The following is a 23,918-nucleotide window of genomic DNA, read 5'->3' on the forward strand; positions in this document are numbered from 1 at the left end:
TCTACGCCCCCTGCTTGGCCACCCTAAGTGATTTGCAGCTGGAGACGGCCCCACTGGTAAACAAGGAGGAGGATAGCTTGAGGAGGGCTGAGAGGTCTGCAGTCATGGCCAAAGGTGAAGTGCCATGGGGTGCTTGGGGCTGCCATCCTTCCTGCATTGGGGACCACATGCCCATGTCCCAAAGAACCACATGGCAAGGTCTGGTGGTAACAAGGCTTGAGAAACAGTAATATGATATACTTCAGATCTTTTCCAGAGTGTCACCACATGTATTAGTACAGTAGAGGCTCAGAGAAGTCCTGTGGGTAAGAAACCTGTTTAACTTGGTTGAGTTGAGCACTCCTACAGAACACTTTTTCAAGTAACATACTGTGGAGAAAAGTAGAACCCAGTGATTAAAGATGTTTAGAAGACTCAAGTCAATGGATCTGTCACTTGCTCTTCTATTTTTTTTTATTTTTTTAATGTTTGTTTTTGAGAGACAGAGACAGAGACAGAGAGAGAGAGAGAGAGAGAGAGAAGAGGGGCAGAGAGAGAGGGCAACAGAGGATCCGAAGCAGACTCTGTGTTGACAGCAGCGAGCCTGATGCGGGGTTTGAACTCACGAACTGTGAGATCATGACCTGAGCCAAAGTCGGATGCTTAACCGACTGAGCCACCCAGGTGGCCCCTGTCATTTACTCTTTTAAAAAAAAGTTTTGTATGACTTCATTCATATGAAGACTTTAAGAGACAAAACAGATGAACATAAGGGAAGGGAAACAAAAATCATATAAAAACAGGGAGGGGGACAAAACAGAAGAGACTCATAAATATGGAGAACAAACTGAGGGTTCTCCAGGGAGAACAACCCCTGCAGGGGTTGTGGGAGGGGGGATGGGCTAAATGGGTAAGGGGCACTAAGGAATCTACTCCTGAAATCATTGGTGCACTATATGCTAACTAATTTGGATGTAAATTAAAAAGAAAAAAAAGCTTTGTTAACTGTTCTAGGAGGGAACTTGGTGTGATAATAGCACCGAGTCAGGAGGAAGGAGCCCTCTCTCCAGCATTAGCAATACTGATAAATAGTGACAATTCTGTCTCCATCAGCCCTCTCCCTCTCTTCTGACAAGGTCGCTCTGAGGACAAAATTGTTCTAAGACATTTTAATGAAATCTACACAAATATAATCATCACAATACCATTCAAAGATTATGTGGGTCTCGCTCAATTCAAAGAAAAAAGGGGAAAAGGTATTGCTTGATTAAACTAAAAATCAATTTATATACCTCTGTTATCTTCTCTCTGGTTAAAAAGAAGGGGCAGGGGAGATGCTGACTTTTGCTACATTCTGCAAAATGTTTTATAAGCATTGCCTCAGCTGCCCCGCGATAGTGGCATTTTTATGCCCATTTTATAAATGAAGAAATCTGAGGTGGAGCTTGGTGACCCTGTTCATGGTCACAGAGACAGTAAGTGGCACAGTCATGACTCATGCACGGGGCTTCCTGACTCTAGAGCCCATCTTCCCAGCACACTAGGCCGCCACTTCTCATGAGCCGATAAGCTAAAGGACTAGAGTAATTACAAATAAACCCAACACAGCAGATTCGTACGTAGGTCCGGGAACTGTGGCCTGGTCACGTTTAGCGTTAGGAGAAGATCAGAATTATGGTTGCGTGGCCTCTCCATGGCATTTCCCAGCGTCCAGTGATGAAGAACTCTCCCTCCCATCACCGAGGATGGAGACGTGGGACCTCTATCAGCAGGACGATGGGATGGCTGCTGGTATTGCCACCAGTGGAAACTCATGGCCCATTTTAACCCATAATTAGATAGGAACTGAGTAAGTTCCTCGTGGAATCCAGTCTTTAGTAGCATTTGCCAAATTTCATTCCATGGAGATAGAAAGGCTTCCTGGTCATGTGAATTTAGGTAACACTGGGTTAAATGAGCTCATCAGGTTTCTTCATTGAAAGCCTTCTAGAGCTATTACTACGTCAATAGCCAAGTCTCTGGGGAGAAAGGGGCATGGGAGATATGGAAGCAGTGGTTCCCAGATTCATTTCTAGCATGGAATACTCTTTTCAAGAAATATTTTACACAGCTAGCACTTTGAGGAACATACTTAGAGAAATGTTGGTTTTCTGTGGGTTCCCATAAGCTTTGAATGTCGTAAGATGTTGTAGCAAAACCGAAAAAAAGTTATCTTCCTAGAGACTGGTGCTGGTTCTTCCAGAGAAAGAGTGGGTCAGATTTGGCCTCCGCTTCATCAAGGAAACTGAATCCCTGTATAGGAGGCAGCAGGGTGGCATGCATATGGTGGTAGGAGCCCAGGCTACCTGGATTTGAATCCCTTGCCTCTAGCACTGACCAGCTTGGACGAATTCCTTACCCTCACAGCCTCTTGGTTTCTCCATTACTATAAGGGGGTAATAATAGTACCAACCCCAGAGGGTTCTGGTGAGGGCTGAATCCGTTAACATATGTAACTTGAATAGTCTTTGGCACGTAGTAAACTCTATAAATTACTGTTTTGAATCATTGCTGTTTTTCCTCTATCTCTTCTCTACAAGTGAGCTGTGTTTCAAAGAGGCAGTTAAAAATAACAACAAAGTGGTGGTACTTACTTTAGGGTCTGAGCTTTAAAGTCAAATTTGGCTCTGGCAGGTCTCATCTAAACACAAGAAACAGTCACAATTTAAAATCACAATTTATGTACAATGGAAAGGACACATTTTCAGAAGTTTCCAGAAAGCAAAGCAGAAAAATTCAGTCTAACTAGTTCATTCTGGTGTAGAAATCTGGGCCAAATTCCACTTATCTGACCTCAGTAGAACATTAGATGAATGTTTGATCAACTATGTCATGCATGAGAATCTCCCCAAGGAGGGCCAGATTTGGGGAAGAGATGCTTTGAAAAGTCCCATAGCTGAAGTGCTGTTTCCCCAAAGCTGACCATGACTATTAAAAACAACAACAACAACCACACACACACACACACACACACACACACACACACACACCACTCAGAAGTCCTCAGACATTCCTTATCTACTGTCTCCATCTTTGGGGGACATATTCTATTTGTCTGACTTAAAATTATGATTTGCAAGTGGATGAAACCCTGATTCACCTCTCAGGTCATCTTTGACTCCATATATTACTCATGTCCTGTGAGATCACCTCAAAAGCCAGACAGAGTAAGCCTTGAGTTCATTCTCTTTCTCCAGGACTTCCCTCCCTTTTGGGTATTCCTCTCCTTCTGGATCCCCCAGGCCTGGAAGTCCTCCTCAGATTCCAGTTCCTCAAGTCTGTTGCTAAGTCACGCCAGCCCTCCCTCCAAAACCACACTCAGGTCTGACCTCTAGTTCCTACACGTACAGAGCTTCTTTTGACTTTGTGTTCTTTACGCTTCCATCTACGGTCACGCAAGAGCACAAATAACATTCTCAAATATTTCTGTCTGTCACTTCCTTGCTTTGAAGTTGGCCGAGCCTCTCAAGTGTCCCTCAGATCAACTCTCAATTCCTAACGTGGTCTCACACACTTCCTCTTCAATATTAGAGGACAAAGTGGGGGGTGGGGGGTGGGAAATGGGAGACTCAGTGAGGAACATAAAATGGTATTTAAAAGCTCCATCAAGGGGCGCCTGGGTGGCGCAGTCGGTTAAGTGTCCGACTTCAGCCAGGTCACGATCTCGCGGTCCGTGAGTTCGAGCCCCGCGTCAGGCTCTGGGCTGATGGCTCGGAGCCTGGAGCCTGTTTCCGATTCTGTGTCTCCCTCTCTCTCTGCCCCTCCCCCGTTCATGCTCTGTCTCTCTCTGTCCCAAAAATAAATAAACGTTGAAAAAAAAATAAAAAAAAATAAAAAAATAAAAGCTCCATCAAGCTTAGGGTTAGGTCCGAAACCCCTCAGTGATATGTCCCTTACGTGAAGGCCCCCAAAGCTGGGATCTTGTAGGAATTTTCTTTAGGGTGATGAATTCCCCACAGGAATTTATTTTTGCATTTTCACGTCGATGTTTCTATCTGTTCACATATATAGTACAGGTCAACTAAACGACTACTTTATAATCACTGCCACACAATTTCAGTGCCCGAATTTGTATCTGTCTGTGACCAAAGAGCACAATTTAATAGTTGCAAGCAAATAAGAAAGATGTGGAATGAATGATAAATGACAAGTTTGCAAGAGAAGGCCAGATGACCAACATTGTAAGGACAAAAATTTCAGGGATTCCAATTAAAAAACAAAAACAAAAAACCAAACGTGGTGGTTACCCCAGGACAGCCAGCTGTAGAGCTGTGTGAACTTTAAAAAATGTATACCAAATAGCACATATTCACACTTTGAGTGGCAACTGAGTTCAGGCAAAATGATATCACCTGTTGGTTAAACTGAGTTCTACAGGTGTGCAATTTACTACTTAATTTGTAAACTGGCTTAGGCCGATACTGGGGATTGGTGAAAACAAAAAATTTTTTTGCCCATTCAACAGAATCCACACATTACTCCAGGTTGAGAAACACTGATTCCATTGAGCTGCTAAGATGTGTCATGAGTCATTGTTGCCTATACAGAGCTTCATTGCCCTGTTTATCTGTCTCTGTCTCCCTGAGGCCTAATCCATTCCTCCCCCTCTCGGCTTGTACAACGTTGTCACTTGCTACAACAGACACAACTGCCAGGAGGATGCCTCTTCCACTACACTCCCAGCTTCCCAAGGACACAGCCTGAGTCCTATATCTGCCTCTGCACAGGGTCTTGCACAGAATTGGTGGTCACTCGGGTTCTCCTCAGTGGGGCTGATGTCCATCTACACAGCCCTGTGCACCCGGGACTTGCTGGTCCCTATTTTCCCGTGTCTGTCAGTCAACATCTAGGGTAGTGATTCTCGGGGCGTGGTCCCTAAACTGGCATCATCAGCATCACCTGGGAAGTGGTTAGAAATGCAATCCTTGGGGCCCGCCCTAGAATTAGAACCTTTGCGGATGGGCCCCTAGGAGATTCTGATGAGCGCTCAAGTTTGACAATCACTGCTCTGGAAGGGAGGCAGGATGGGTTAGGCAGCTGGCCTGCTTCTTTCCGTGGTTGTGCTGCCCCAGCTGCATTTTCACGTGCCTGTATTACCTACACCTGTAACCATGCAGCCTTCTGGTGCCTTCCAGGTTCCCCTCCTCTCCATCACTTGCAAGCAGGTGGGCCTGTGAATGCGGATAATCTGTCACCAGAGCCTTCAGAACAGGGTGGTTTTGTGGAGCTGGAATACTGGGGGCTGTCTTTCCCTGGCATCCGAGTGACTCCTGCCAACTTCTGCCTCTTCCTTGTTACATTTTCTTTTTCTCCATCACCTTAGAGCCTCCTTTCCCCTTCCCTGCTCTCCTTCCTTCATTCTGGTTCTTTTCTTTGTCACAGAAACCTTCCACTTCTTTGAAAAACAAAACAAGAACCATTTGATGAATAGCCAGTGCCTCTGTCACTCAAAAGGCAGAAATGTGAATATCAATCTATTACATCTAAAGATTATAAAACTATATATGCTTTGGTGTCACTCGCCCAGTTCCCTGCCTCCCAAGCCCCAGACACACACACTTCCCCAAAAGGAGCTAATCCTTAGGGAGCCACTGAGGGCTACATGGCAAAACATACCCTGACACAAGACACAGCATTTGGCCAGCATAAGAATTTCAACATGTTGTCGGGGTGCCTGGGTGGCTCAGTTGGTTGAGCCTGACTTTGGCTCAGGTCATGATCTCACGGTTTGTGAGTTCGAGTTCCATATCGGGCTCTCTGCTATCAGCACAGAGCCCGTTTCGGATCTTCTGCCCCGCCCCCCACTACTTGCACTGTCTCAAAAATAAACAAAACATTAAAAAATTATTAAAAAAAAATAATTTCAACATGTTGATCTTAGTGCAGGAGGCCAAGGCCCAGAAAAAATCACTTCAAAGGTTTATGCTTTCTTTGTGCCTTTTGTAATATTAAGTTTTATAATCTCAGCTGAGAAATGTCAAAATTAAGGGAACAAACGCAATGTCTCTCAGAGGGCTCTCTCACTCTGTGTGGGCTTATCCTAACTGCAAAACTCTTTGGGTTTCAAAGTTTCTCAGTGAGGCTGTAGCACTGCTAAACACCCTTTACAATTAATTCATCAGTTAATACTGAGCGGCAATTTCATTCTCTGAGATTTCGGGACCTGTGTAAATGGCGTAAGTAACACAACGCTTGCGAACTTTTGTAGTAAGTTTCACAACACCATCTCTTCAAAGAAGACTCATAACTGACCACACTGCAGTTACTAATGCACACGCACTAAAATATAAAGTTTCTAGGCAGAATGCACAGGCAGCACAGTGTCATGATAAAATGCAGGATGTAGAGGACTGGGTTCACGAAGGCAGGCGACGCTCTAAGGCATGCAGTGGGGGCGGGGTGGGGGGTGCCAGCAGATCCCGGTCCCACAGCCAGGCATGCTTGAACATACAGAGCAAGGACATAATGGGACTCATGTCCATGACCAGCCGCAGAAGAGCCAAAGCAAGCCTATGGGGGAGCCAGGATGACAGATGCCGTTTGGAGAACTAATTTGGCCTACAGAAGGCGATGCTGAGGGGAGGCAAGTATCGCTTTGGGTCAAGCAGCAGACTGAGGCGACCAAAACAGACCTCTGACCCAGATTTCCTTTTTGCCGTATCGTCTATATTGAGGAGGTCCCCAAAGCGCTCATTAGTGATAAACTGATGGTGCGTCGGAATGACGCCCGTGTGGCGACGAGCTGCAATATCGGCCTCTTCTTGCTCACGCTTAAGTCGTCTCTGGTCCGCTAAAAGTTTCTGCCATGAAATTGCATAAAATGGGCAGTGAATCATCTGGTCCAGGGTATTGGAAAACTGCCAACGACACAACTGAGGAGACAGGTGCTGGATCAATAGGGAGGAAGTTCTGAGGGGCAGGCGTCAGACGGGCTTTATGGCCACAACTACTACATCCTTGGTGTAACCACACTCCACGCACTCCGTGTAGGAGGGAGACAGCACTGCACGGGAAACATGGGGAGCACTGGGACATGGGGGAAGGATGAGTTCCAGACAGTTACACTGCTTGGAAAACCATCCTCTGGCTCAGCCAAAAGCCTCCTGTCCCCAGTACATGGCAACAAAGCCCAGGTCCCCCAGGGGGAGGTGCCCGGAGCATTCACAGGCATGCTAGGCTGGAGGTGGGGGGCTGGGAGTGCGAGCCTCACCTCGTTTAGGCAGTGATGAGTTCCCAGTGTATTCCCTTGGTGGGGCCAGGGCTGGCTGATTCCTGCTACCCAAATCTGGGCCCTTACAATGCAGGACCTACGACAACTAGGTCATTTTTGTGCTTCCTTAGTCTGTTATTCTAATACGCTCTGTAGAGATGCCCACTCCAGAAAATACGGCACCCCTTATCGGCTGGCCAACGCTTCCTCCGGGCACAATTTTTAGGAGGCCTTTGCATGTGAACTAAAAGCTATTTATGTGACTGGCAGACAACATCAATTACTTTCTTACTGTACTTTTTACTTAACTGTTCTTCGTTAGGTGAAGTGAAGCTGAGTTTAAAGGAGTGATGTAGAATATAAACATAGAAGATGAAGAATATGGGTACCTGGGTTTAGAAGAAATACACTCTCCTCGGTTAAGGAAATGGTCATCTATTTCTATTTTTAAAGGCTTTTTCAAATAATTCAACAATGTTGCATTTTACCAAATGTTCTCATTTCCTATTGAAAATTCTATGGAGTAGAATTTTAATGTGTTTTCTTATTCCCTACCAGTTGCACATTCCTGGGATTAACATTCCTTATAGAAAGGCATTAGTTAGAAATGGTCATTCTTAACATTTTCATAAGACATTAGTCATCTTCCAGCAGGCAATTAAATGCCTCAAGGGATATCCAGCCCCAAAGGATGGTGGGCCTGATTTATCCATTTTTCTCCAGGGTCTGCAAATAATCAAGTAACAACTCATTAAATGGCTGTGGGATGTCCAGTGCTCAGATAAGTTGTTGTAAAGATTAAATGAGAAAACACGTGAGAAAGTGCTTTGCAAAGCCCGGTGCTGTCGAAATGGACCGGCCCAGGAATCTGGAGCCCTGGTTTCCAGCTGTGCCTCTTGTGTCAGTTAACTTGCTACGTGACCTTGGGCAAGTCTCTACCCCACTGGAGTCCTTTCCTGGCTAAAACAAGGGCTTGGCCAGAGGACTACTAATGTCCCTTCTAGGACTGACATGTTCTCACTTTCAGAAATGCCACTATCATCAATATTAGGAATAAAGCATTTGCACAGAAAAACGTCAAGACCGACACTCCATTAGCTGGAAGTGTGAGTTGTTTCTGTATCAATGGTAATGGACTGAGGTTTGAGGCTGCCACGTCCCTGGTGCTTGGGCCACGGTTACATAAAATCAGTGAAAGTGGACAGCAATGGAGCAAAGCTCCCAACCCAGTGCTTGAGTCTGACCTCAACAAATCCATCATTCCCACAGATTAACCACAGAAGGCAAATACCGTGAATAAAGACACGACATTCTTAAGGATTTGTGAGCCAGCGTTATTCAGCAAACAAGCTGGTCACCTTGTGAATGCACCTTATAATATAACAATTGGTAAACCGACCGAGTAAAATATGCCCCCCATGTGGCAGGCACGATTCTATTCACAAAGCTTTCCATGTTGGCTACTAGTGTTTATACTAATAAAATGGAATGTCACCTTCTTTCACTTTACATAGGTGGGACCCTTGTATCTCAGTGACAGTGACTAGAAATGAAACAGTTTTGTGGCCTGACGGACACTCACTGTAAGTCTGTACATCAAATGCTTCCTTGTTTTCTCCCCCTCTGGACAGGTGTAAATATCTTCATGAATATGGTGTTATGCCTGGAGAGGGGGAGCACTATGGTCTTTTTGTCTCAGCAGCAATGACTATCATCATCCAGGACCCCTCCCCCTTCAAGGTCAGCCTTACCTTAAATCCTTAAGGAAAACCCGCCTTAACTCTGAAACCACTCAGCAAAACAGAAAATAGGAAAAGGGCTTCAGACTTTATAGGGAAGGGGCCAGAGTTGTATACACGTGAACACTGTCCCTACTGCCACCAGGTTCAAAGCCATTCTTCCACTTCTTAACTTGATACAGGAAAATGGTCATTGGAGATGGTTTAATCTATAGGACCCTTTCCCCTGGGCATGCAAAGGCCAGAAAGCATGCCTTATAACACCACTTTATCACAAAAGAAGCTTGGGATTTTTGCCCATTTAGCCGATATGCAGAACTACCTCTTCCGAAATCCTTTCCCTGCCTTGTCAGTCATTCCACTGCAGTACAGACATTTCAGCAGCTGCGAGAAGATGTGTGTGTCCTGAATTTCTTGGGGAGGGGGGTTCCCAACATTTACTAGGGTATCTCTCCTCCTCCTGAGTTAAAGGCAACTTCGTCAAATTGTTTTATAAAATGTATCATGGTGGTTATTATTTCTGTTTCCTCTTTCTCCTGCTGCACCCTTCCCAGTATGAGTTGTGCTTTGTGCCAAAGAGGGGTGGGCAGTATGGGAAAACACGTGGGTGGGTTTCCCTAGAGAATACCAAGGTGGTTATGGGAAGGGGATGAGAGTAGTGAACCCCAGATCCCCTCATGCAGTGGTAGGCAGCCTCTTTCTGAACCTCTCCTGCAGGGGCGCTAGTGAGACTTGGCATTTCGAACCTAGTGCCTGTGGCGAAATAAGTCCTACTTTTTGGAGAAGCGGAACAATTGAGCTTAGGTTACATAAACACCCATTTGTGAAAATGCCAATTTTTGCTTCCCATTGCTAGGTCAGGTCACCTCTGTGACAGATGACTAGAATGTTTGCTTCCTTCCTATTTTTTATCTGCGTAAGAGCTAAGAGATTTTAGAGATGGCATTTACCTCTTTATCATCATGACGCCTTCGAATAAATTCTTCTGTGGATTCCAAATAATCAGCAGGTATAAAATGTCTTGGTGATTCTGAATCTTCAAAACAACAAAGTAGAATTAAAACAGGCAAAGATTTAGTGGGAAACCAGACTGGGATAAGATTTTACCTTTCATCCGTTATAAATATCAAGTTTTTACAATCATGGATTATTGACCAATAATCAAATTCTGAAGGACAAGAAAAACCAAATTCCTTCCCCCTCAGCCCCACTTTTTGGATTTCCTTGTAAACTAGCTTAATACAAAGAAAACGAATCAGAAGGCAAAAAGTGAGCAGAGAGAGGACCTTCTTTGAAAAGTGTCCCTACTAAGAGGCGTGCAGGACCTTACAGGGACACACCATACACTCACACACACACAGGGCCACTGAGAGAGGCTGCCTCTCAAAAAACCGCAGGGGGACTGAGGATTGGTGTGAACTGCAAGGGGTTCAAGAGCTCAAATGGACCAATTTCTCAGATGAGCTAAACGGCCAATTTTTCTTTCGAAACAGAGTTTGGTGGTTAGTCTAAATGACATGGGGGGGGGGGGCTTTGTTTTTAAAGAAGTGCAGCCACTACGAGCCATGATTAATTGCCAAGCAAAACAAACAGAAAACAAAGGACAGACCAGAAAATGAGCACCAAGGGCACACGGGAGGAGGGGACAAAGCAAGCAAAGTGGAGAGACGGGTGAGGGGAGACTGGGCAAATACACAAAGGCCACCTCCAAGGGATGTTCCCAGTTCACTTTGTGGGTTGTTGTTCCTGTCCAGGCCGTGGTCTGAGGACGGCATGGAGTTGCCATTATTAAAGGCCCTCAGGCAGTCCTCTGGGACCACAGGTCTTCCCTGAGGGGGCTCCAAGATCCGGCTCAGCCTCGCCATGGTGTGTCGGGAAGACAGGCGTTTGGGAACCGAGGGCTTCCCCCTAGAGGGGGTCTCGTCCTGATGGGGCTGGCTGGGGAAGTCTGGCTTCTGGCCTGCCAGAGGGGCTGAGAAGTCACCAGAGGGAGGCTGCCTGGGGTGGTACTGGAGGGGCTTTTTCAACCGGAAAGGGAGGGGGCTCATTAGGTAGATGTTCCTGAGGAGTGTGCTCCTGTCCCCTCTGAGATCTGGGCGCCAGTCAGGCTGCCTGGAGGTCTGCTGCTGCTCGTGCTTCCGGATGGTGGTGAAGCGGGTATACGAGGCCGGGCAGGTGCCCTTGCACTTGGTGAGGCGGTGCTTGGGGAAGTCTCCGTGGACACTGCCGCTGCTGCCCTCTCTGCTGTCGCTGGAGACGTTTGAACAGTGGTCGAGCTCGTCAGAGCAGGCAGAGAGGGGCTCAGAAGGCACGAGGCCCCTGAAGCCCAAGGTGGGCTCGGCCATATTGCCACACGTCGGGGAGGCGTAGAGCCCCCCGGGGTTCATCCCGTCCACCTCCCTGGGACGGAGCTTGGTTGACTCCAGGAGGGACTCAGCCGAGCGGGCCGAGATCAGGCCCCTCCGGGACAGTACAGGCGTGGGGGACTTGCTCAGCCTCCCGGACAGGTCCAGGGACGGCATGGACCGGGACCGCTGGATCAGCTGCTCAAAAGCTGTGATGCGGGAGGAGACGGTGTGCTTGGGGATGTGCTCTGAGCCCTCCTGGCTGGGGCCCAGCTCACCCCTGGCCAATGTCAGGCTGCTCCTTTCAAAGTGGGAGGCAAGATCTCGCACGCTCGAGGAGGAGATGGAACCCAGGAAGAGGCCAGCTCGGTTGATCTGGTGCATGTCCCGATAGAACATAGTGAACTGCAACCCGGCCCTTCTGGAGAGAGGGCAGGGCCTCCTGGCGCTGGTGCCACATTCCTGCAGGCTCACGGTGCTGCTCGACTTGCTGTCCCAGTCCCGCCGGGAGCGCGTGAGCAGGTTCTCGATGCTCCCACCCACTCGGAGGGGGAGACCTCTTTTGGAATCATTCAAAGACAGTGAAACACAAAGGTTCTCACAGCTCTGAGCCTTTTCTGCTGGCAGTAAGACGCTCTTCTGTTCCTGCAAAAGAGCGCTGGGAGCAGAGAGCCTGGGTTTGAATTTAGAGGGAAGGATTTCCGAAATGCAGGCTTTCGCAGCGGACAGGGGTTTCTTGTGCTTACACAAGGGGCCTAACGCATTGCTAGTGCTAACCGTTCGGCTAGGAACTGAAGATGAAGAAATCATGTGAGCATTCCCACCTTTACGATCCACTGGAAAGCATGCAGAATAAAATAAACAGACCCATTAGGTTAAAGCTGAAAGCCGCTTAAAAAAAAAAAAAAAAAGAGGTCACATGCTCATTTGTCATAAGGGTTTTGTGTTTTTTTTGTTTTTTTTTTTTGTTTTTTTTTTAAGTTTCCAGTCGATGTCCGGAAGCAAAATAATCTGTGCTGCAAAGCAGGTGCAAAGATGCAACGGAAAACGGCCACCCTGCTGGAGTTATGGGAGCTAAGGCTCAGCTCCGTTCTCAGAAAAGGGAATCAGAACAAGAGAGAGAGAGAGAGATGCTTTAGGGAGAGCAAGGTTGGGGTTCAAAGGAAGGGAAGCCACTAATACCAGAAAGAAAAATGGCCGGTGAGAAACTAGGGAAGGGGACTAAGAGGCCTCCAAGGCCTGGAAATGGACCTGCGCAGGCAAAGGATATCCTCATAGCCGGAAGTCACCCACTGCCGACATCCTGATAACGGGCGTGGATGGGTGACAGACACCCAGATAACCGTGCGGATGAGCCAGAGCCCTGCAGGCTTCCCCCAGTTACCTTTAGTGGAGGCCGAGCTGGAGGGTCGCTTGAGCCCACTCAGACCCTGGAGAGGGATGTCTCCACCTTCCAGGACGCTTTTATAGATCTGCCTCTCATTCTCCAAACTAGCAAGATCCCCGGGAGCCCCATCGGATTCCCTCTTCACTGCATGGAAGTTGGAAGAATATATACTAAAGACAGTGGAATTTTAAGAGAGAGAAAAAAAAGAATGGAAGTTAGAATTTTTAACATTTTTCTAAAAAGCACATTACCACCTGAGGGCAAGAATCACACTTCTTGGCATCCTGATCAAGCACTGTCCTTTCTAAAGGGCAGTCTTACTTAGAGCTCTTCAGACAACACAAGCCCAAGGGTGCCCCTGAATGCTCAGGAATCGTGCTGGAACAGCAAAGTGCTCTAACTGAAATGATGGCATTTGGGGGCATCCCAGTGGCTCATTGGGTTGAGTGGCCGACTTAGGCTCGGGTCATGATCTCGCAGTTTGTGAGTTTGAGCCCCTTGTTGGTCTCTGTGCTGGCAGCTCAGAGCCTGGAACCTGCTTCAGATTCTGTGTCTCCCTCTCTCTCTCTGCCCCTTCCCCATTCAAGTTCTCTGTCCTCTGTCTCTCAAAAATAAATACGTGTTAAAAAACAAAGGAAAAGGAGAGAAAAGAAATGACGGCATCTGTGCTTTAAAAGAGTAACTCTGAGAAACTCTGTCTAGGGAGGGAGGGCTGGGAGAAGGGGGCGGGGAGGGCAGGGTGGGTGCCGGGGGACAAGATGGCACAGCTGAAGACATGAGCGGAGCCTCCTCTGACATGTTGCCAGCCAAAGTTGGTGACTTCAAGTTCACCACTTGGATTATTTCTCTGGCTTGTTCTTCACAAGCACTTTGGCCGATGGAGCACTGAAGTCAACAATTATCTTGGGTCTCCAGGAAAACCGGTCACCAAAGGGGAACCTGGGATTCTATATGCCATTACTATCCCAGCCACATTTTGCACCAGCTTCTTTCAAAATTTGTAGTCAGAACCTTTTGAAATATAATAGGAGTATAAACTCTTGCTCATTTGCATCTTCTGTTTATTTTTATCTTGTTGAAATTCTAGGTATTTTTGCAAGTTACCACAAATCCTTTTAGGAATGAGGTGGGGTAAAGAAAAAATAAAGAGCACTTACTCACTGAGCCCTTCCCTTCCCCTAATCTTTGTTTTCTTTTTTAAATTTTTTTTAACGTTTATTTATTTTTGAGACAGAGAGAGACAGAGCATGAATGGGGGAGGGTCAGAGAGAGGGAGACACAGAATCTGAAACAGGCTCCGGGCTCTGAGCTGTCAGCACAGGGGCCTGACGTGGGGCTCGAACTCACGGACCATGAGATCGTGACCTGAGCCGAAGTCAGCGCTCAACCGACTGAGCCACCCAGGCGCCCCTAATCCTTGTTTTCTATGCCCTCACCCACTGACACACGGAGACACACATATACACTCACTCAGATAGTGAATGACCTCCTTCCCACAAAAGTACTCAGGCTTCTGCTAGGCTGCTTTTTAGTCCTACTGAATTCGGTTTACTAGTATCCGTATGGATTTTTTAGCTCTGAAGATGGAATTGCTTCTCCCAATATTTTATGATGAATATTATCAAGTGTATAGAAAAATGTAAGGAATTATATAGTGAACCTTCGTATCTTCTGGACCCCCAGATTCTACACAGAACACTGGACTGCATTTGCTTATCACATACCTATCCATCTCTTTCCCTCTACCCATCCATCGATGATGGGATTATTCTTACATATGACACAGCCTCTGGGTCCCCGGGGTCACAGATAATGACAACGATGACTCTACACAACGTGGTGACAGTTGTGTATGGGGGAGGCTTGACGGTCATTCTCTCTTTAATCCTCACAAACAATCCAACTTTTCCCATTTTTGGATGGGGAAAGGAGGCACTGAGAGATCAGCACTTGTCCAAGCAGCCATCGTCTGTGCAATGGCAGCGCTGGAACTTGAGCCTTGTCGTTGGGCACCACATGGCACCCTCCGCTGTACTTTTATATGTAACATTTCCCTACAACCGAGGAGGCAGTGCCTTCCAAGAGCCCAGGCTTGCACAGCACAGGAGTCCTGAGGATGCTTGAGCTCCATGTCACTGTCAAGTGTCACCTGCCATGAATGTACCCCTGGGACAAGTGGCCCTGGAGCCCAGGAGTCCGAAACGGAAAAGAGGTGGAGACTCTGGTAGAATAGGCCATGTCTGCACCTCAGGGTACATAAGTTCCGCTGAGCAATCCCATTGCTTCTAGCACTGGTGACATCCCTCATGGTAGCCACCACTTCCTAGCTCCTTACCATGTGCCCACCACTGGCTTCCAAAGCTTTCCATGCTTTATTTCAGGAGACTGCCCAGGGGAGTCAGGATTCCCCGAGGTCCTTCTCACTCTCTCTGGCCCCATGTCAGGGGATCAAATGCTTTTCCCCTTTTCTCAGCCAAGACAGGAGAACATTACTGAACACTTAAGGGGAAAGAAAATCAACTCTCAAAACTGAGAACTTAAAAGCATGCAAGTGACCTGGGTCTACAGAGCAGCCTCCAGGGTGTGTCTCCAAGAGAAGAAGCCTCTGGAAGGGGCATGATACAACAAATCTTTCTCCCAGGCTGTGCCCTTACTGGCAGGGGGCCCGTGAGCAGGTCCATGAATACACTCAATAAATAATATTTGTTGAATGAGTATGAGGTCAAATTCTCTGATGGTAAAATTGGTACACGTGATCTAAGGATTTGCTTCGATTTATGCAATCATGTTTTTAGAAATTCTTTCACAAGTATAAGAATTTCATCACATCTACTTAGGCTCCTGGCTCCTGGCTCCTGACATCAGGGACCATGGAGTCATCAGAATGGTGGCAACAGTAAGACTGCAGGGACTTGGCACGGCCCAGGCCTAGGCTGGCTGTCCTTACTGGCACCCTGGTCCCCGATTGGAGGTGCCCACTCCCACCCCCGGAGACAGAGGCATGGCTCTGCCAGGCTCAGAGGCCTGGGGACAAGGGCTGCCACCCACACAGCTTCTGGCTCTCCTGTTTCTACCCGCAGGGGTGCTCAACAGTGTCCCACCCCTCCTCCCCACCCTCTGATTGACACGGCGTCAGCTCCAGTTAGAAGGCAGGACGACCCATAAAGGTGATTTACCAGCTGGTGGCACTATGTGCCACTTTAAATAAATGCAAGCTCATCTAAGTTACAGGCTTTAATTAATTAATTAGATAATTAATTAATTAATTAATGAGAGAGGGTACAAGCGAGCAAGGGGCAGAGAGATGGGGGGAGAAAGACAGACAAGCGGGGCTCACCTGAACTGGGGTTTGAGCTTACGTGATGCAGGGCTCCAGCTCACCAGATGCGAGACTCAAGCTCACAAACAGTGAGATCGTGACCTGAGCCAAAGTCAAATGCTTAACAACTGGGCCACCCAGGAGCCCTAAACTACTGGCTTTAACTTTGAATTTCATAATTAAACATAAATCTGCCCCTTATCTCAATTTCCCTTTTAGAGCCTACCCTCTTTTTGGTTGCATTTTCTGACTTTTCCTTCAGCTGTGGTGACGGGACAGTCTCTTAAGCCCTGCTGGCCTTGGTTTGGGGTTCACAGACCTCCCTCAGCACCGGGGAGGGACTGAAGGAGGTTTCTACCCTGCTATCCTCTGAAGTGCCTCAGCCTCGGTCAGAATTTCCAACACGGTCTTCTCCAGGTCTGCCCAGCTTCATCTGGTCATCACTCTGCCATGACTTCATACCTCTCAGCCTCACTACTTGTCAGAAATCCCCTCCTGCCTGCAGCCACTCCACTTTCTGGCTTCATTCCATCCATTATCACCATTTTGTCCTGCTTCCCCACCAGAATGACAAACCAGCAACTCAGGAAATCTCTCAGAATGGATTTGCTATAGCTAATTGTTTTCTTTCTGATACCAAAGCCAACATGCTTTTTCCAGATGTGTAAAATTTCCCAACTGGGGTCTCCTATAAGTTCTGGAACAATGCTTTAAAATGTAAGCTGTCCATCAGATCTCCTAATTATTGGAAAGACAGACATCATTTGTCCCATTGCACCAAAGGGAAACTGAGGGCCAGAGTGGTGAAGGCAACTGTTGAGGGTCACAGAGTTGTTGGGTCTTTACTGTGTTCAAAGAGATCAGAGAGGATGAGAAAAGCCCGGACTGATGAGAAAGGCCCAATCAGCACCGGCAGCTACCGACCACATAACAAAACAAGCCAAGTTCAGCACTGGAGCTCAGCTCTCAGCAGCTTGGGCTGAGCCAGTTTTCAGTTCAAAGAGAGCAGCAGGCCAGGAGGAGACAGGCCAGACAATTCACCCTCTGGCTAAGATGCAAAGGGGGCTGAGTTTCAAGGGGATTCAACGAAAACACTCGCTGGAAGAATAAAGTGAGAGAATGGAGTAATCCTCTTAGGGCCAACTACTTGCAACTGTATGACCAGGTGGGCTCTGGGGGACCCCAGCCTGACTCCAGAAGGCAATGTGCAGCAGCTAAGGCTAACCTGCTGGGAAGCAAGCTGTTTCTCAAGTTCTTTCACCTGTAAAACTGTTAAATATGGTAAGACTGTCCAAGAAATCCACCGTCAAACCTGTTACCATATAGACCTTTCTTCTGAGCTCCAGACACATACATTGAAGTGCCTTCTGGAGAGCTCCACCTGGGTGTTCCTCAGGCATCTTAACCCCTACATGCTCCAAACCAAGCCCGGCTTTGTTCTTCTGTCTCCTCTCGCCCAAGTCAAAAAGCCCAGGGAATCAACCCCTTTCTCCCTCTCCTTGCTCCCCAAACCTAACCAGTTACCAAGTCCTGCTTCCTCCCTGTCCTACACAGCTCACTTCAGTCCCTTCCCTTGACCTCTCTGGCCACTGCCTCACCACCACCACTTCTGCCTCCTCCGCCCTGACTCCCTCCAGTCATCTCTGCAAATCATTGTCAATGATATTTCTAGAAAAGCTCTCAGTAGTTCATTCCACTGCTCATTTTATACACTCAAGTATTTCCTGAGCATCTATTAAGTGTGAATCACTCTTCCAGGTGGAGCTTCAACAGGGAACAAAACAGGCGACAAATTCCAGCCTCATGGAATTCACTGTTCAGAACCATTTGTTGTTTTTAGCAAGAAGAAAAAAGTGCAACTTTTTAACTGTGGCTTTGGAGGAGGAAGTCTAGAAAATCTTTAGCCTTTGTACTGCATGAAAAAAATTACCTTTTATATTTACAGTATGTGATTGTTACTCTTTCTGGGTCCCAGCACTGCGTTTACCACACCAGATTCTAATTGTGATTTACAAGCCTGTGTCCCCATCACACTCTGAGCCCCTTGAGGGCAGGCAGTTCATTTTTTTTTTTTTTTTTAAGACAATGGCTTTTTTTTTTTTTTAATTTTTTTTTCAACGTTTTTAATTTATTTTTGGGACAGAGAGAGACAGAGCATGAACGGGGGAGGGACAGAGAGAGAGGGAGACACAGAATCGGAAACAGGCTCCAGGCTCCGAGCCATCAGCCCAGAGCCTGACGCGGGGCTCGAACTCACGGACCGCGAGATCGTGACCTGGCTGAAGTCGGACGCTTAACCGACTGCGCCACCCAGGCGCCCCCAGGCAGTTCATCTTAACTAATCTTTGCATGCCCAGTGCCTAGCACTGCTTTTCAATAAATACCAGTGGAATAAATGACTCTATAAAATTAAATGCTTACATGCAGATTTCTGAAACATTTTCAAGGCCCAGGAGAGTTTCATATAGTTCTTCAGGTGAAAATTTGTGTTTTGATCTTAGGTTAAAAGAAAGTGTTTTCTGAGGAAAAAGCAGCGTGCTCTTGAGTGCCACTTGCTGGCCAAATAGAGAAAAGCCTCTTTAGTTAAGCAAAAAATGAATTAGTGCTAAAGAATTAGTGCTAATCCATGTCAACGATGAGGGGCACCTGGGTGGCTCAGTCAGTTGAGCATCCAACTTTGGCTCAGGTCATGATCTCACAGTTTGTGGGTTCAAGCCCTGCATCAAGCTCTGTGCTGTCAGTTCAGAGCCCGCAGCCTGCTTGTGATTCTGTGTCTCTCTCTGCCCCTCCCTGCTCGTGCGCGCGCCCCACTTGTGTGCGCATGTGAGCGCGCTCTCTCTCTCTCTCTCTCTCAAATAAAAAGAGAAATGACAATGATGAAAATCATCAGATCTTAAGTCAGGGCTGACTTAAAATCTGATAACTCTAGGGAAATAAAATACAAAATTGGACATTGTGATTGCAAGCATAAAAAATATATTTTTGGGGGTGCCTGGGTGGCTCAGTTGGTTTAGGCATCTGACTTCATCTCGGGTCATGATCTCATGGTTCATGGGTTCGAGCCCCATGTTGGCCTCTATGCTGACAGCTCAGAGCCTGGAGCCTGCTTCAGATTCTGTGTCTCCCTCTCTCTCTGCCCCTCCCCACCCTCAAAAATAAAATAAAACAAACAAACAAATATATATATATTTTTTGAAAGTAAGGACTGGTAGTTATACTGGGATATTGGGGCTATGGGTGAATTTCTTCCTCTCTGTATGCACATTCTTTTAACAGTGTGATATGTAGTCATGTTAATTAATAGAATTCTAAACTGTCCAAGATATGATAAGAACGTAGATTTAAAACATCATCACTTCTCTAGTGACTCATTCTATCTATCTATCAATCTAGAATTTTTTTTTTTAATCCCAATGTTTTTGAACCTGGGCTGTCCTGCGACTCCTCCTTCAGTCTTTGGGGTTAAGTCAAGTCTTGCCAATGTTTCTTTCAACACGTCCTTCCCAACTATCCAGTCAGAGGGGCCAGATTCAGTCTGCAAAAGTTGCTGGCCTCACTGCTGAGCAAGTTGGATGCTGGTTAATAAAGACTCCCAGGCACATTCATTGATTCAGCAAACATTTGCTGTGCACTTCCCCGAGTGTCAGGAAGTGTGCTGAGGCTGGCTCCCCACCAATTCCAAATACAGAAAAACCTTACTCATTTGAAATAAACTGGAAGGAAACCTAGCCTGACTTATTGAAAAATTCCCAACTGGTAGGATAGCAGGAAGATAAAACTCACGTATTCCTGCCAAGTAGCTCATGAGAGCCAGACTATGGCTGAAACAGAGGTCTTTGGAGACCTAGCTCAGTGACATAAATAAGAGTGCTTGATAAATGAACACAGCAAATATCTTTAGGTACACAAATACTCAGAACGTCTGAAAGCCACGTGCTCTTTTAAGCAGTTGCGTTAGCCCCCTTCAATCCTGCTAACACAGTATTACAAATAGTTGCCTACGTTGTTTTTTTAATCCCTCAGAACCAGTCAATTGTAGCTTGCTTTCTGTGAATTTACTGCCCAGTTCTGAGTCAGTACGGTGCAGATAAGAGTTTACTGCCAACATCATCCACTCTCCTAGAACTTCATTATTCCTCTTCTGGCTATAGCTCGGCTGGGTACCAGCTGTGGAATTGTGGGCATCACATGGCCTTATGTGCTTGTTTCCTTGCCTATAAAATGGGCATCAAAAATAACACTTGACCCTGGAATGGTGAAAGGACTAAGTGAGGGAACGTACATAAGATGTTAACCATATGGCCTGGCTCATAGTACATGTTCAATTAAGTCACTAAAATTATTTCACTCAAGACCTGTGCTCCTAACTTTGACAGCCTGTGGGCACTGCTTTTTCTTCTGAAAACTTTTACTTACGATTTATTTTATTAAGTTATTATATTGATTGATTGTACCCTAGGGGGCCCAAACCTGAATACTTTTAATCCTTTAACCTCCTTCATTCATTTGCCACTTTGCCTTTTCAGCTACCAACATCCTTCCGGGTATGTGTTTTGCCCACAAACTACTAAGGGACTGTATCTTACGCTCTTATTTTAACACTAAACATCGTGCGTTAGATCCAGTAAGAATTCACCCATTAACTAAGGCACATTGACAATTTATTCACCTGGCCACCAGAAGCAGCCTCTTCTGTGCCATGTACTCTGGGGAGATGGGGAAAGGAAAGGAGGTTGGGGGCGGGGGGGAGTCCAGGCAGAAGGGTTAACACTGGGCAATCCTGAAAACAGTAGGGGCAGGGAAAGATCTGGAGCAATCAGCCCAGCAATCACTGGGCTGTGTCAAGACTGTCAAGGGGACAAATAGGTGGCCCCAGGGACCACGGAGAGTTTGCAGGGAGCTGTGGCCTCGAAGACGCCCTTTACCTGCAGGTAGCCTAAGGTCATCTGGTGGATGTCACCTCTGAAAGAACATCTCTGGGGACCTAGACGGCCTGGGACTTGTCATCCTTACAGCCGAAGGCACAGCCCAACTAGCTCCTTAATGACAGTGAGCCTCAGAGCCCCGAGTGGAGGGAGCTCAGGAAGGGGGTCCCGACACCATATCTGAGCTCTGAGGTCTATCGCACTGCTGGTCTGATGACCAAACCCGCATTAGGTGTGACAGACTTTATGCCTGGACTTTTCCAAGAAAGCAGGTAACTTCCCTTCTAGCTGCTGTCCTAATGTAGCTTCTCCATTTCTTACGCTCTGGGGTAAATTTAATCATAATCATTAACCCGTATTTATAGGGAAAAAATGAACAGAATGGATCTAGCCAGAGATTTGGTGACTATACTAAAAGAATTAAGATTTTTTTCCAATTTCCCACTGAAATACCCTAAACCCAGCTGATTGATTTTCAAATGAAACTACTCTTGTAGCATGCCTTCTTTGGCAAGGGAGGTAGGACATTCATTCCCAAGTGACCACAACATATGCCAGAAATTCCATGGACTCAGCTTTCAGATTAAGCCAGGCTTCTATTTGAAGAGGTGAACTTTGCTCACTGTGGGGTTTACCCGATGCCAATGGAACAGGTACCAGTTGTGCCTTTTCTCATCATATTTCAAAGAATGAGATACAGATACGATGGCGACGAGAAGCAGCTCCCACCACAGCAAGCTCCCAAACGCACTGGGTGCATCAGGTACTACGGAGATGCGGCCCTTGCCCTCAGGGAGCTGATAATTTATCAACAGATAAATTATCTTGTGTTCTTAACACAAGAGCATGCTTCAGGTATTCAGCAACAGAACAAGGGCCCTAAGAGGTGCCAACATTGGGGACAGGGAGGCTCCGGGCCGATCTGTACCAGCTCAGTGCTTGCCATGTGCCGTGTAGGTGACGGGTAGGGGACGGCACTGGAACATGTCAGCCGTGTGGCAAGTAATCTGGCACAGGGCTCAGGATGGTCTAGGGAGGCGGAAAGGAGACTGGCGGCTACTCCGTAGAGTGTGCACGCATCACCCAGGCAGAATCTGGACTGGTATGAGGAAATAAATCCACATCTCGCAAGTTAGCCCCCTCTTGGCTCTACCTTTCCCCGTGAGAGGTGCTGCCTGAGGACCCAACTCCCCGCCCCTTCCCCTTTATATCCAGTGTGGCCCGTCTCAGTCACACACCCCAACCAACAACCAGCAAATGAGTGAACTTTGATTCCAAACTCAGACAGACTCACATCCTAAAGGTAAAGATGCCCATATAGGAAAAAGCTTATCAAAAATACTACAAGTCATCACAAAATTAATTTAGAAGAGGAAGAGAAAACAGAAAAATAATTTGAAGAACATAATCAAATTGCTGCTTATCACCAAAGCCACTAGACTGATGTCAACAAAACACCTGGGTCCAAAACATAGCCTCTTCCCATTTCTGACATTAATACAGTAAGCCATGTAAATGGTGGCAACTTACTATCCAGGAAGCTCTGAAGAAATTTCTGGAGTGGGGCTGACCGTCGAGCTCTGTAAAGGTCAAAAAAAAAAAAAGAATGTAGATCATTTATTTTACCTCAGACACTCCAAGCCAAGGGGAAAGAGAGCAGCCCCTTTCCTTTCCCAATGTAGCCAACCAAGGACCTTTGGGAGATGGGGAGCTTGGCCGGAAAGGTCTAGGTGCTGGAAGCTTTCTGGGCCAGCGGGCACTCTTGCTCTCTGGGTGCACCGGAAGATGGCCCCCTGGCTTATGCTTAAATATAGATCCGCAGAGCAGATAGCCCACCATTTGGCCAACATGCATTAGTGACGAGGACAACACAGCCTTCACCGGCTTATCCCCAGCCCTCAGAGCCCCTGGCCAAGCCCACCAGAGAGAGACTCCTTCATGCACCCAATGCCACATCCAGAGAGAGGATCACCTGACATCTTAGGTACAGAAAGTACAAAAATGCATTTGAAAAGACCACACTGTATTTAGATCATTTGTTCACCACTGCAGGTTTAGAATGTGGAAATGGGGGAGAAATGCAGTTTCACAAAACCCACGAATGACCACTTCAGTCTGAGTGGGGGAGCATTTTATAAAATTACAGGCCACTACCCAATAGAAAGAAAACAACCAAGAGCTACATGCAGAGAAAAGGCAACATAATTACATAGTTGAGGGTTTCTGTTGTCTTGGAGGAAAAAAGGCAAAGGGCTCAATTTATTTTTTAAAAATAATGAGATAGTTGAATAAATTGATGAAAAAGTTAACTTTTAAAGATACTCCTAACCCCAATGGTGGTTATTTCAAGGGAAATATCCTATCTGGAGGGAAGGAGATACTAGGGGGAAGGAGAGAAACACCAGGATAAAGAAAGGGAAGAGTGACCAAGAGGGAGGAGAAGACTGGACGGAAGCAACCTTCATCAGGGCTCACCTGCCTGGTCCTCTGCCTGCCAAACACCCACCCTCACCTGCTGGGTCCTTTCACTTGGGAGGACACCTCTGCCCCAGGATGAGAACACTGCCCTCCCCCACCCCAGCTGCCCGTCCTTACTCCTCAGAGAAGGTGCGGCTCTTACCTCCACGTTCATCCTTCCAGCCCTCCTGCCCATCTCCCACCTTGGCACCTGTCCCATTCTGGGTGTTCATCCACTTTGAGGATGATGCCCTGGTCTCCATCTTGGAAAAACTTTTGCGTGACCTCGTGGAGCCCTCTGGGAACATCTTCCTTCCTTCCTTCCTTCCACAATCACATATTTTCAGTCAGTGCTGTACCCCTGGGGGACCCCCGGATTCTTCTCTACCCTGGCTCCCAGCAACTACTCACCCAGCAACCTCCAAAGATTTTTTTAGAAACCTCCAGTTTATCAAGTCCATTGATCTTTCCTCAGTCTTCTTTTGCTGACCTCTCTGGAGCACTGGGTAGTTGTACTT

At 46.9% G+C, this 23,918-nt stretch overlaps 1 protein-coding gene across 50 annotated transcripts in view; it reads right to left on the bottom strand.

The window, feature by feature from the left end:
• The window catches only part of SORBS1 (sorbin and SH3 domain containing 1), a 232,296-nt gene that overhangs the window by 26,794 nt on the left and 181,584 nt on the right, over positions 1-23,918 (bottom strand). For 25 of the 50 annotated variants that reach the window (XM_058697256.1, XM_058697251.1, XM_058697242.1 and 22 more), the window contains 6 exons: positions 22,474-22,523; positions 12,697-12,869; positions 10,673-12,148; positions 9,918-10,003; positions 6,651-6,818; positions 2,613-2,659 (listed from right to left, as the gene is read on the bottom strand). In XM_058697256.1, the coding sequence (XP_058553239.1) occupies positions 2,613-2,659; positions 6,651-6,818; positions 9,918-10,003; positions 10,673-12,148; positions 12,697-12,869; positions 22,474-22,523 (2,000 nt within the window). The remainder of the gene's footprint in view (positions 1-2,612; positions 2,660-6,650; positions 6,819-9,917; positions 10,004-10,672; positions 12,149-12,696; positions 12,870-22,473; positions 22,524-23,918) is intronic. The other 25 variants (XM_058697265.1, XM_058697262.1, XM_058697271.1 and 22 more) reach the window with 3 other exon arrangements.

Source organism: Neofelis nebulosa, chromosome 13 (genome assembly GCF_028018385.1).
Source record: "Neofelis nebulosa isolate mNeoNeb1 chromosome 13, mNeoNeb1.pri, whole genome shotgun sequence".
In the NCBI taxonomy this organism is placed as follows: domain Eukaryota; kingdom Metazoa; phylum Chordata; class Mammalia; order Carnivora; family Felidae; genus Neofelis; species Neofelis nebulosa.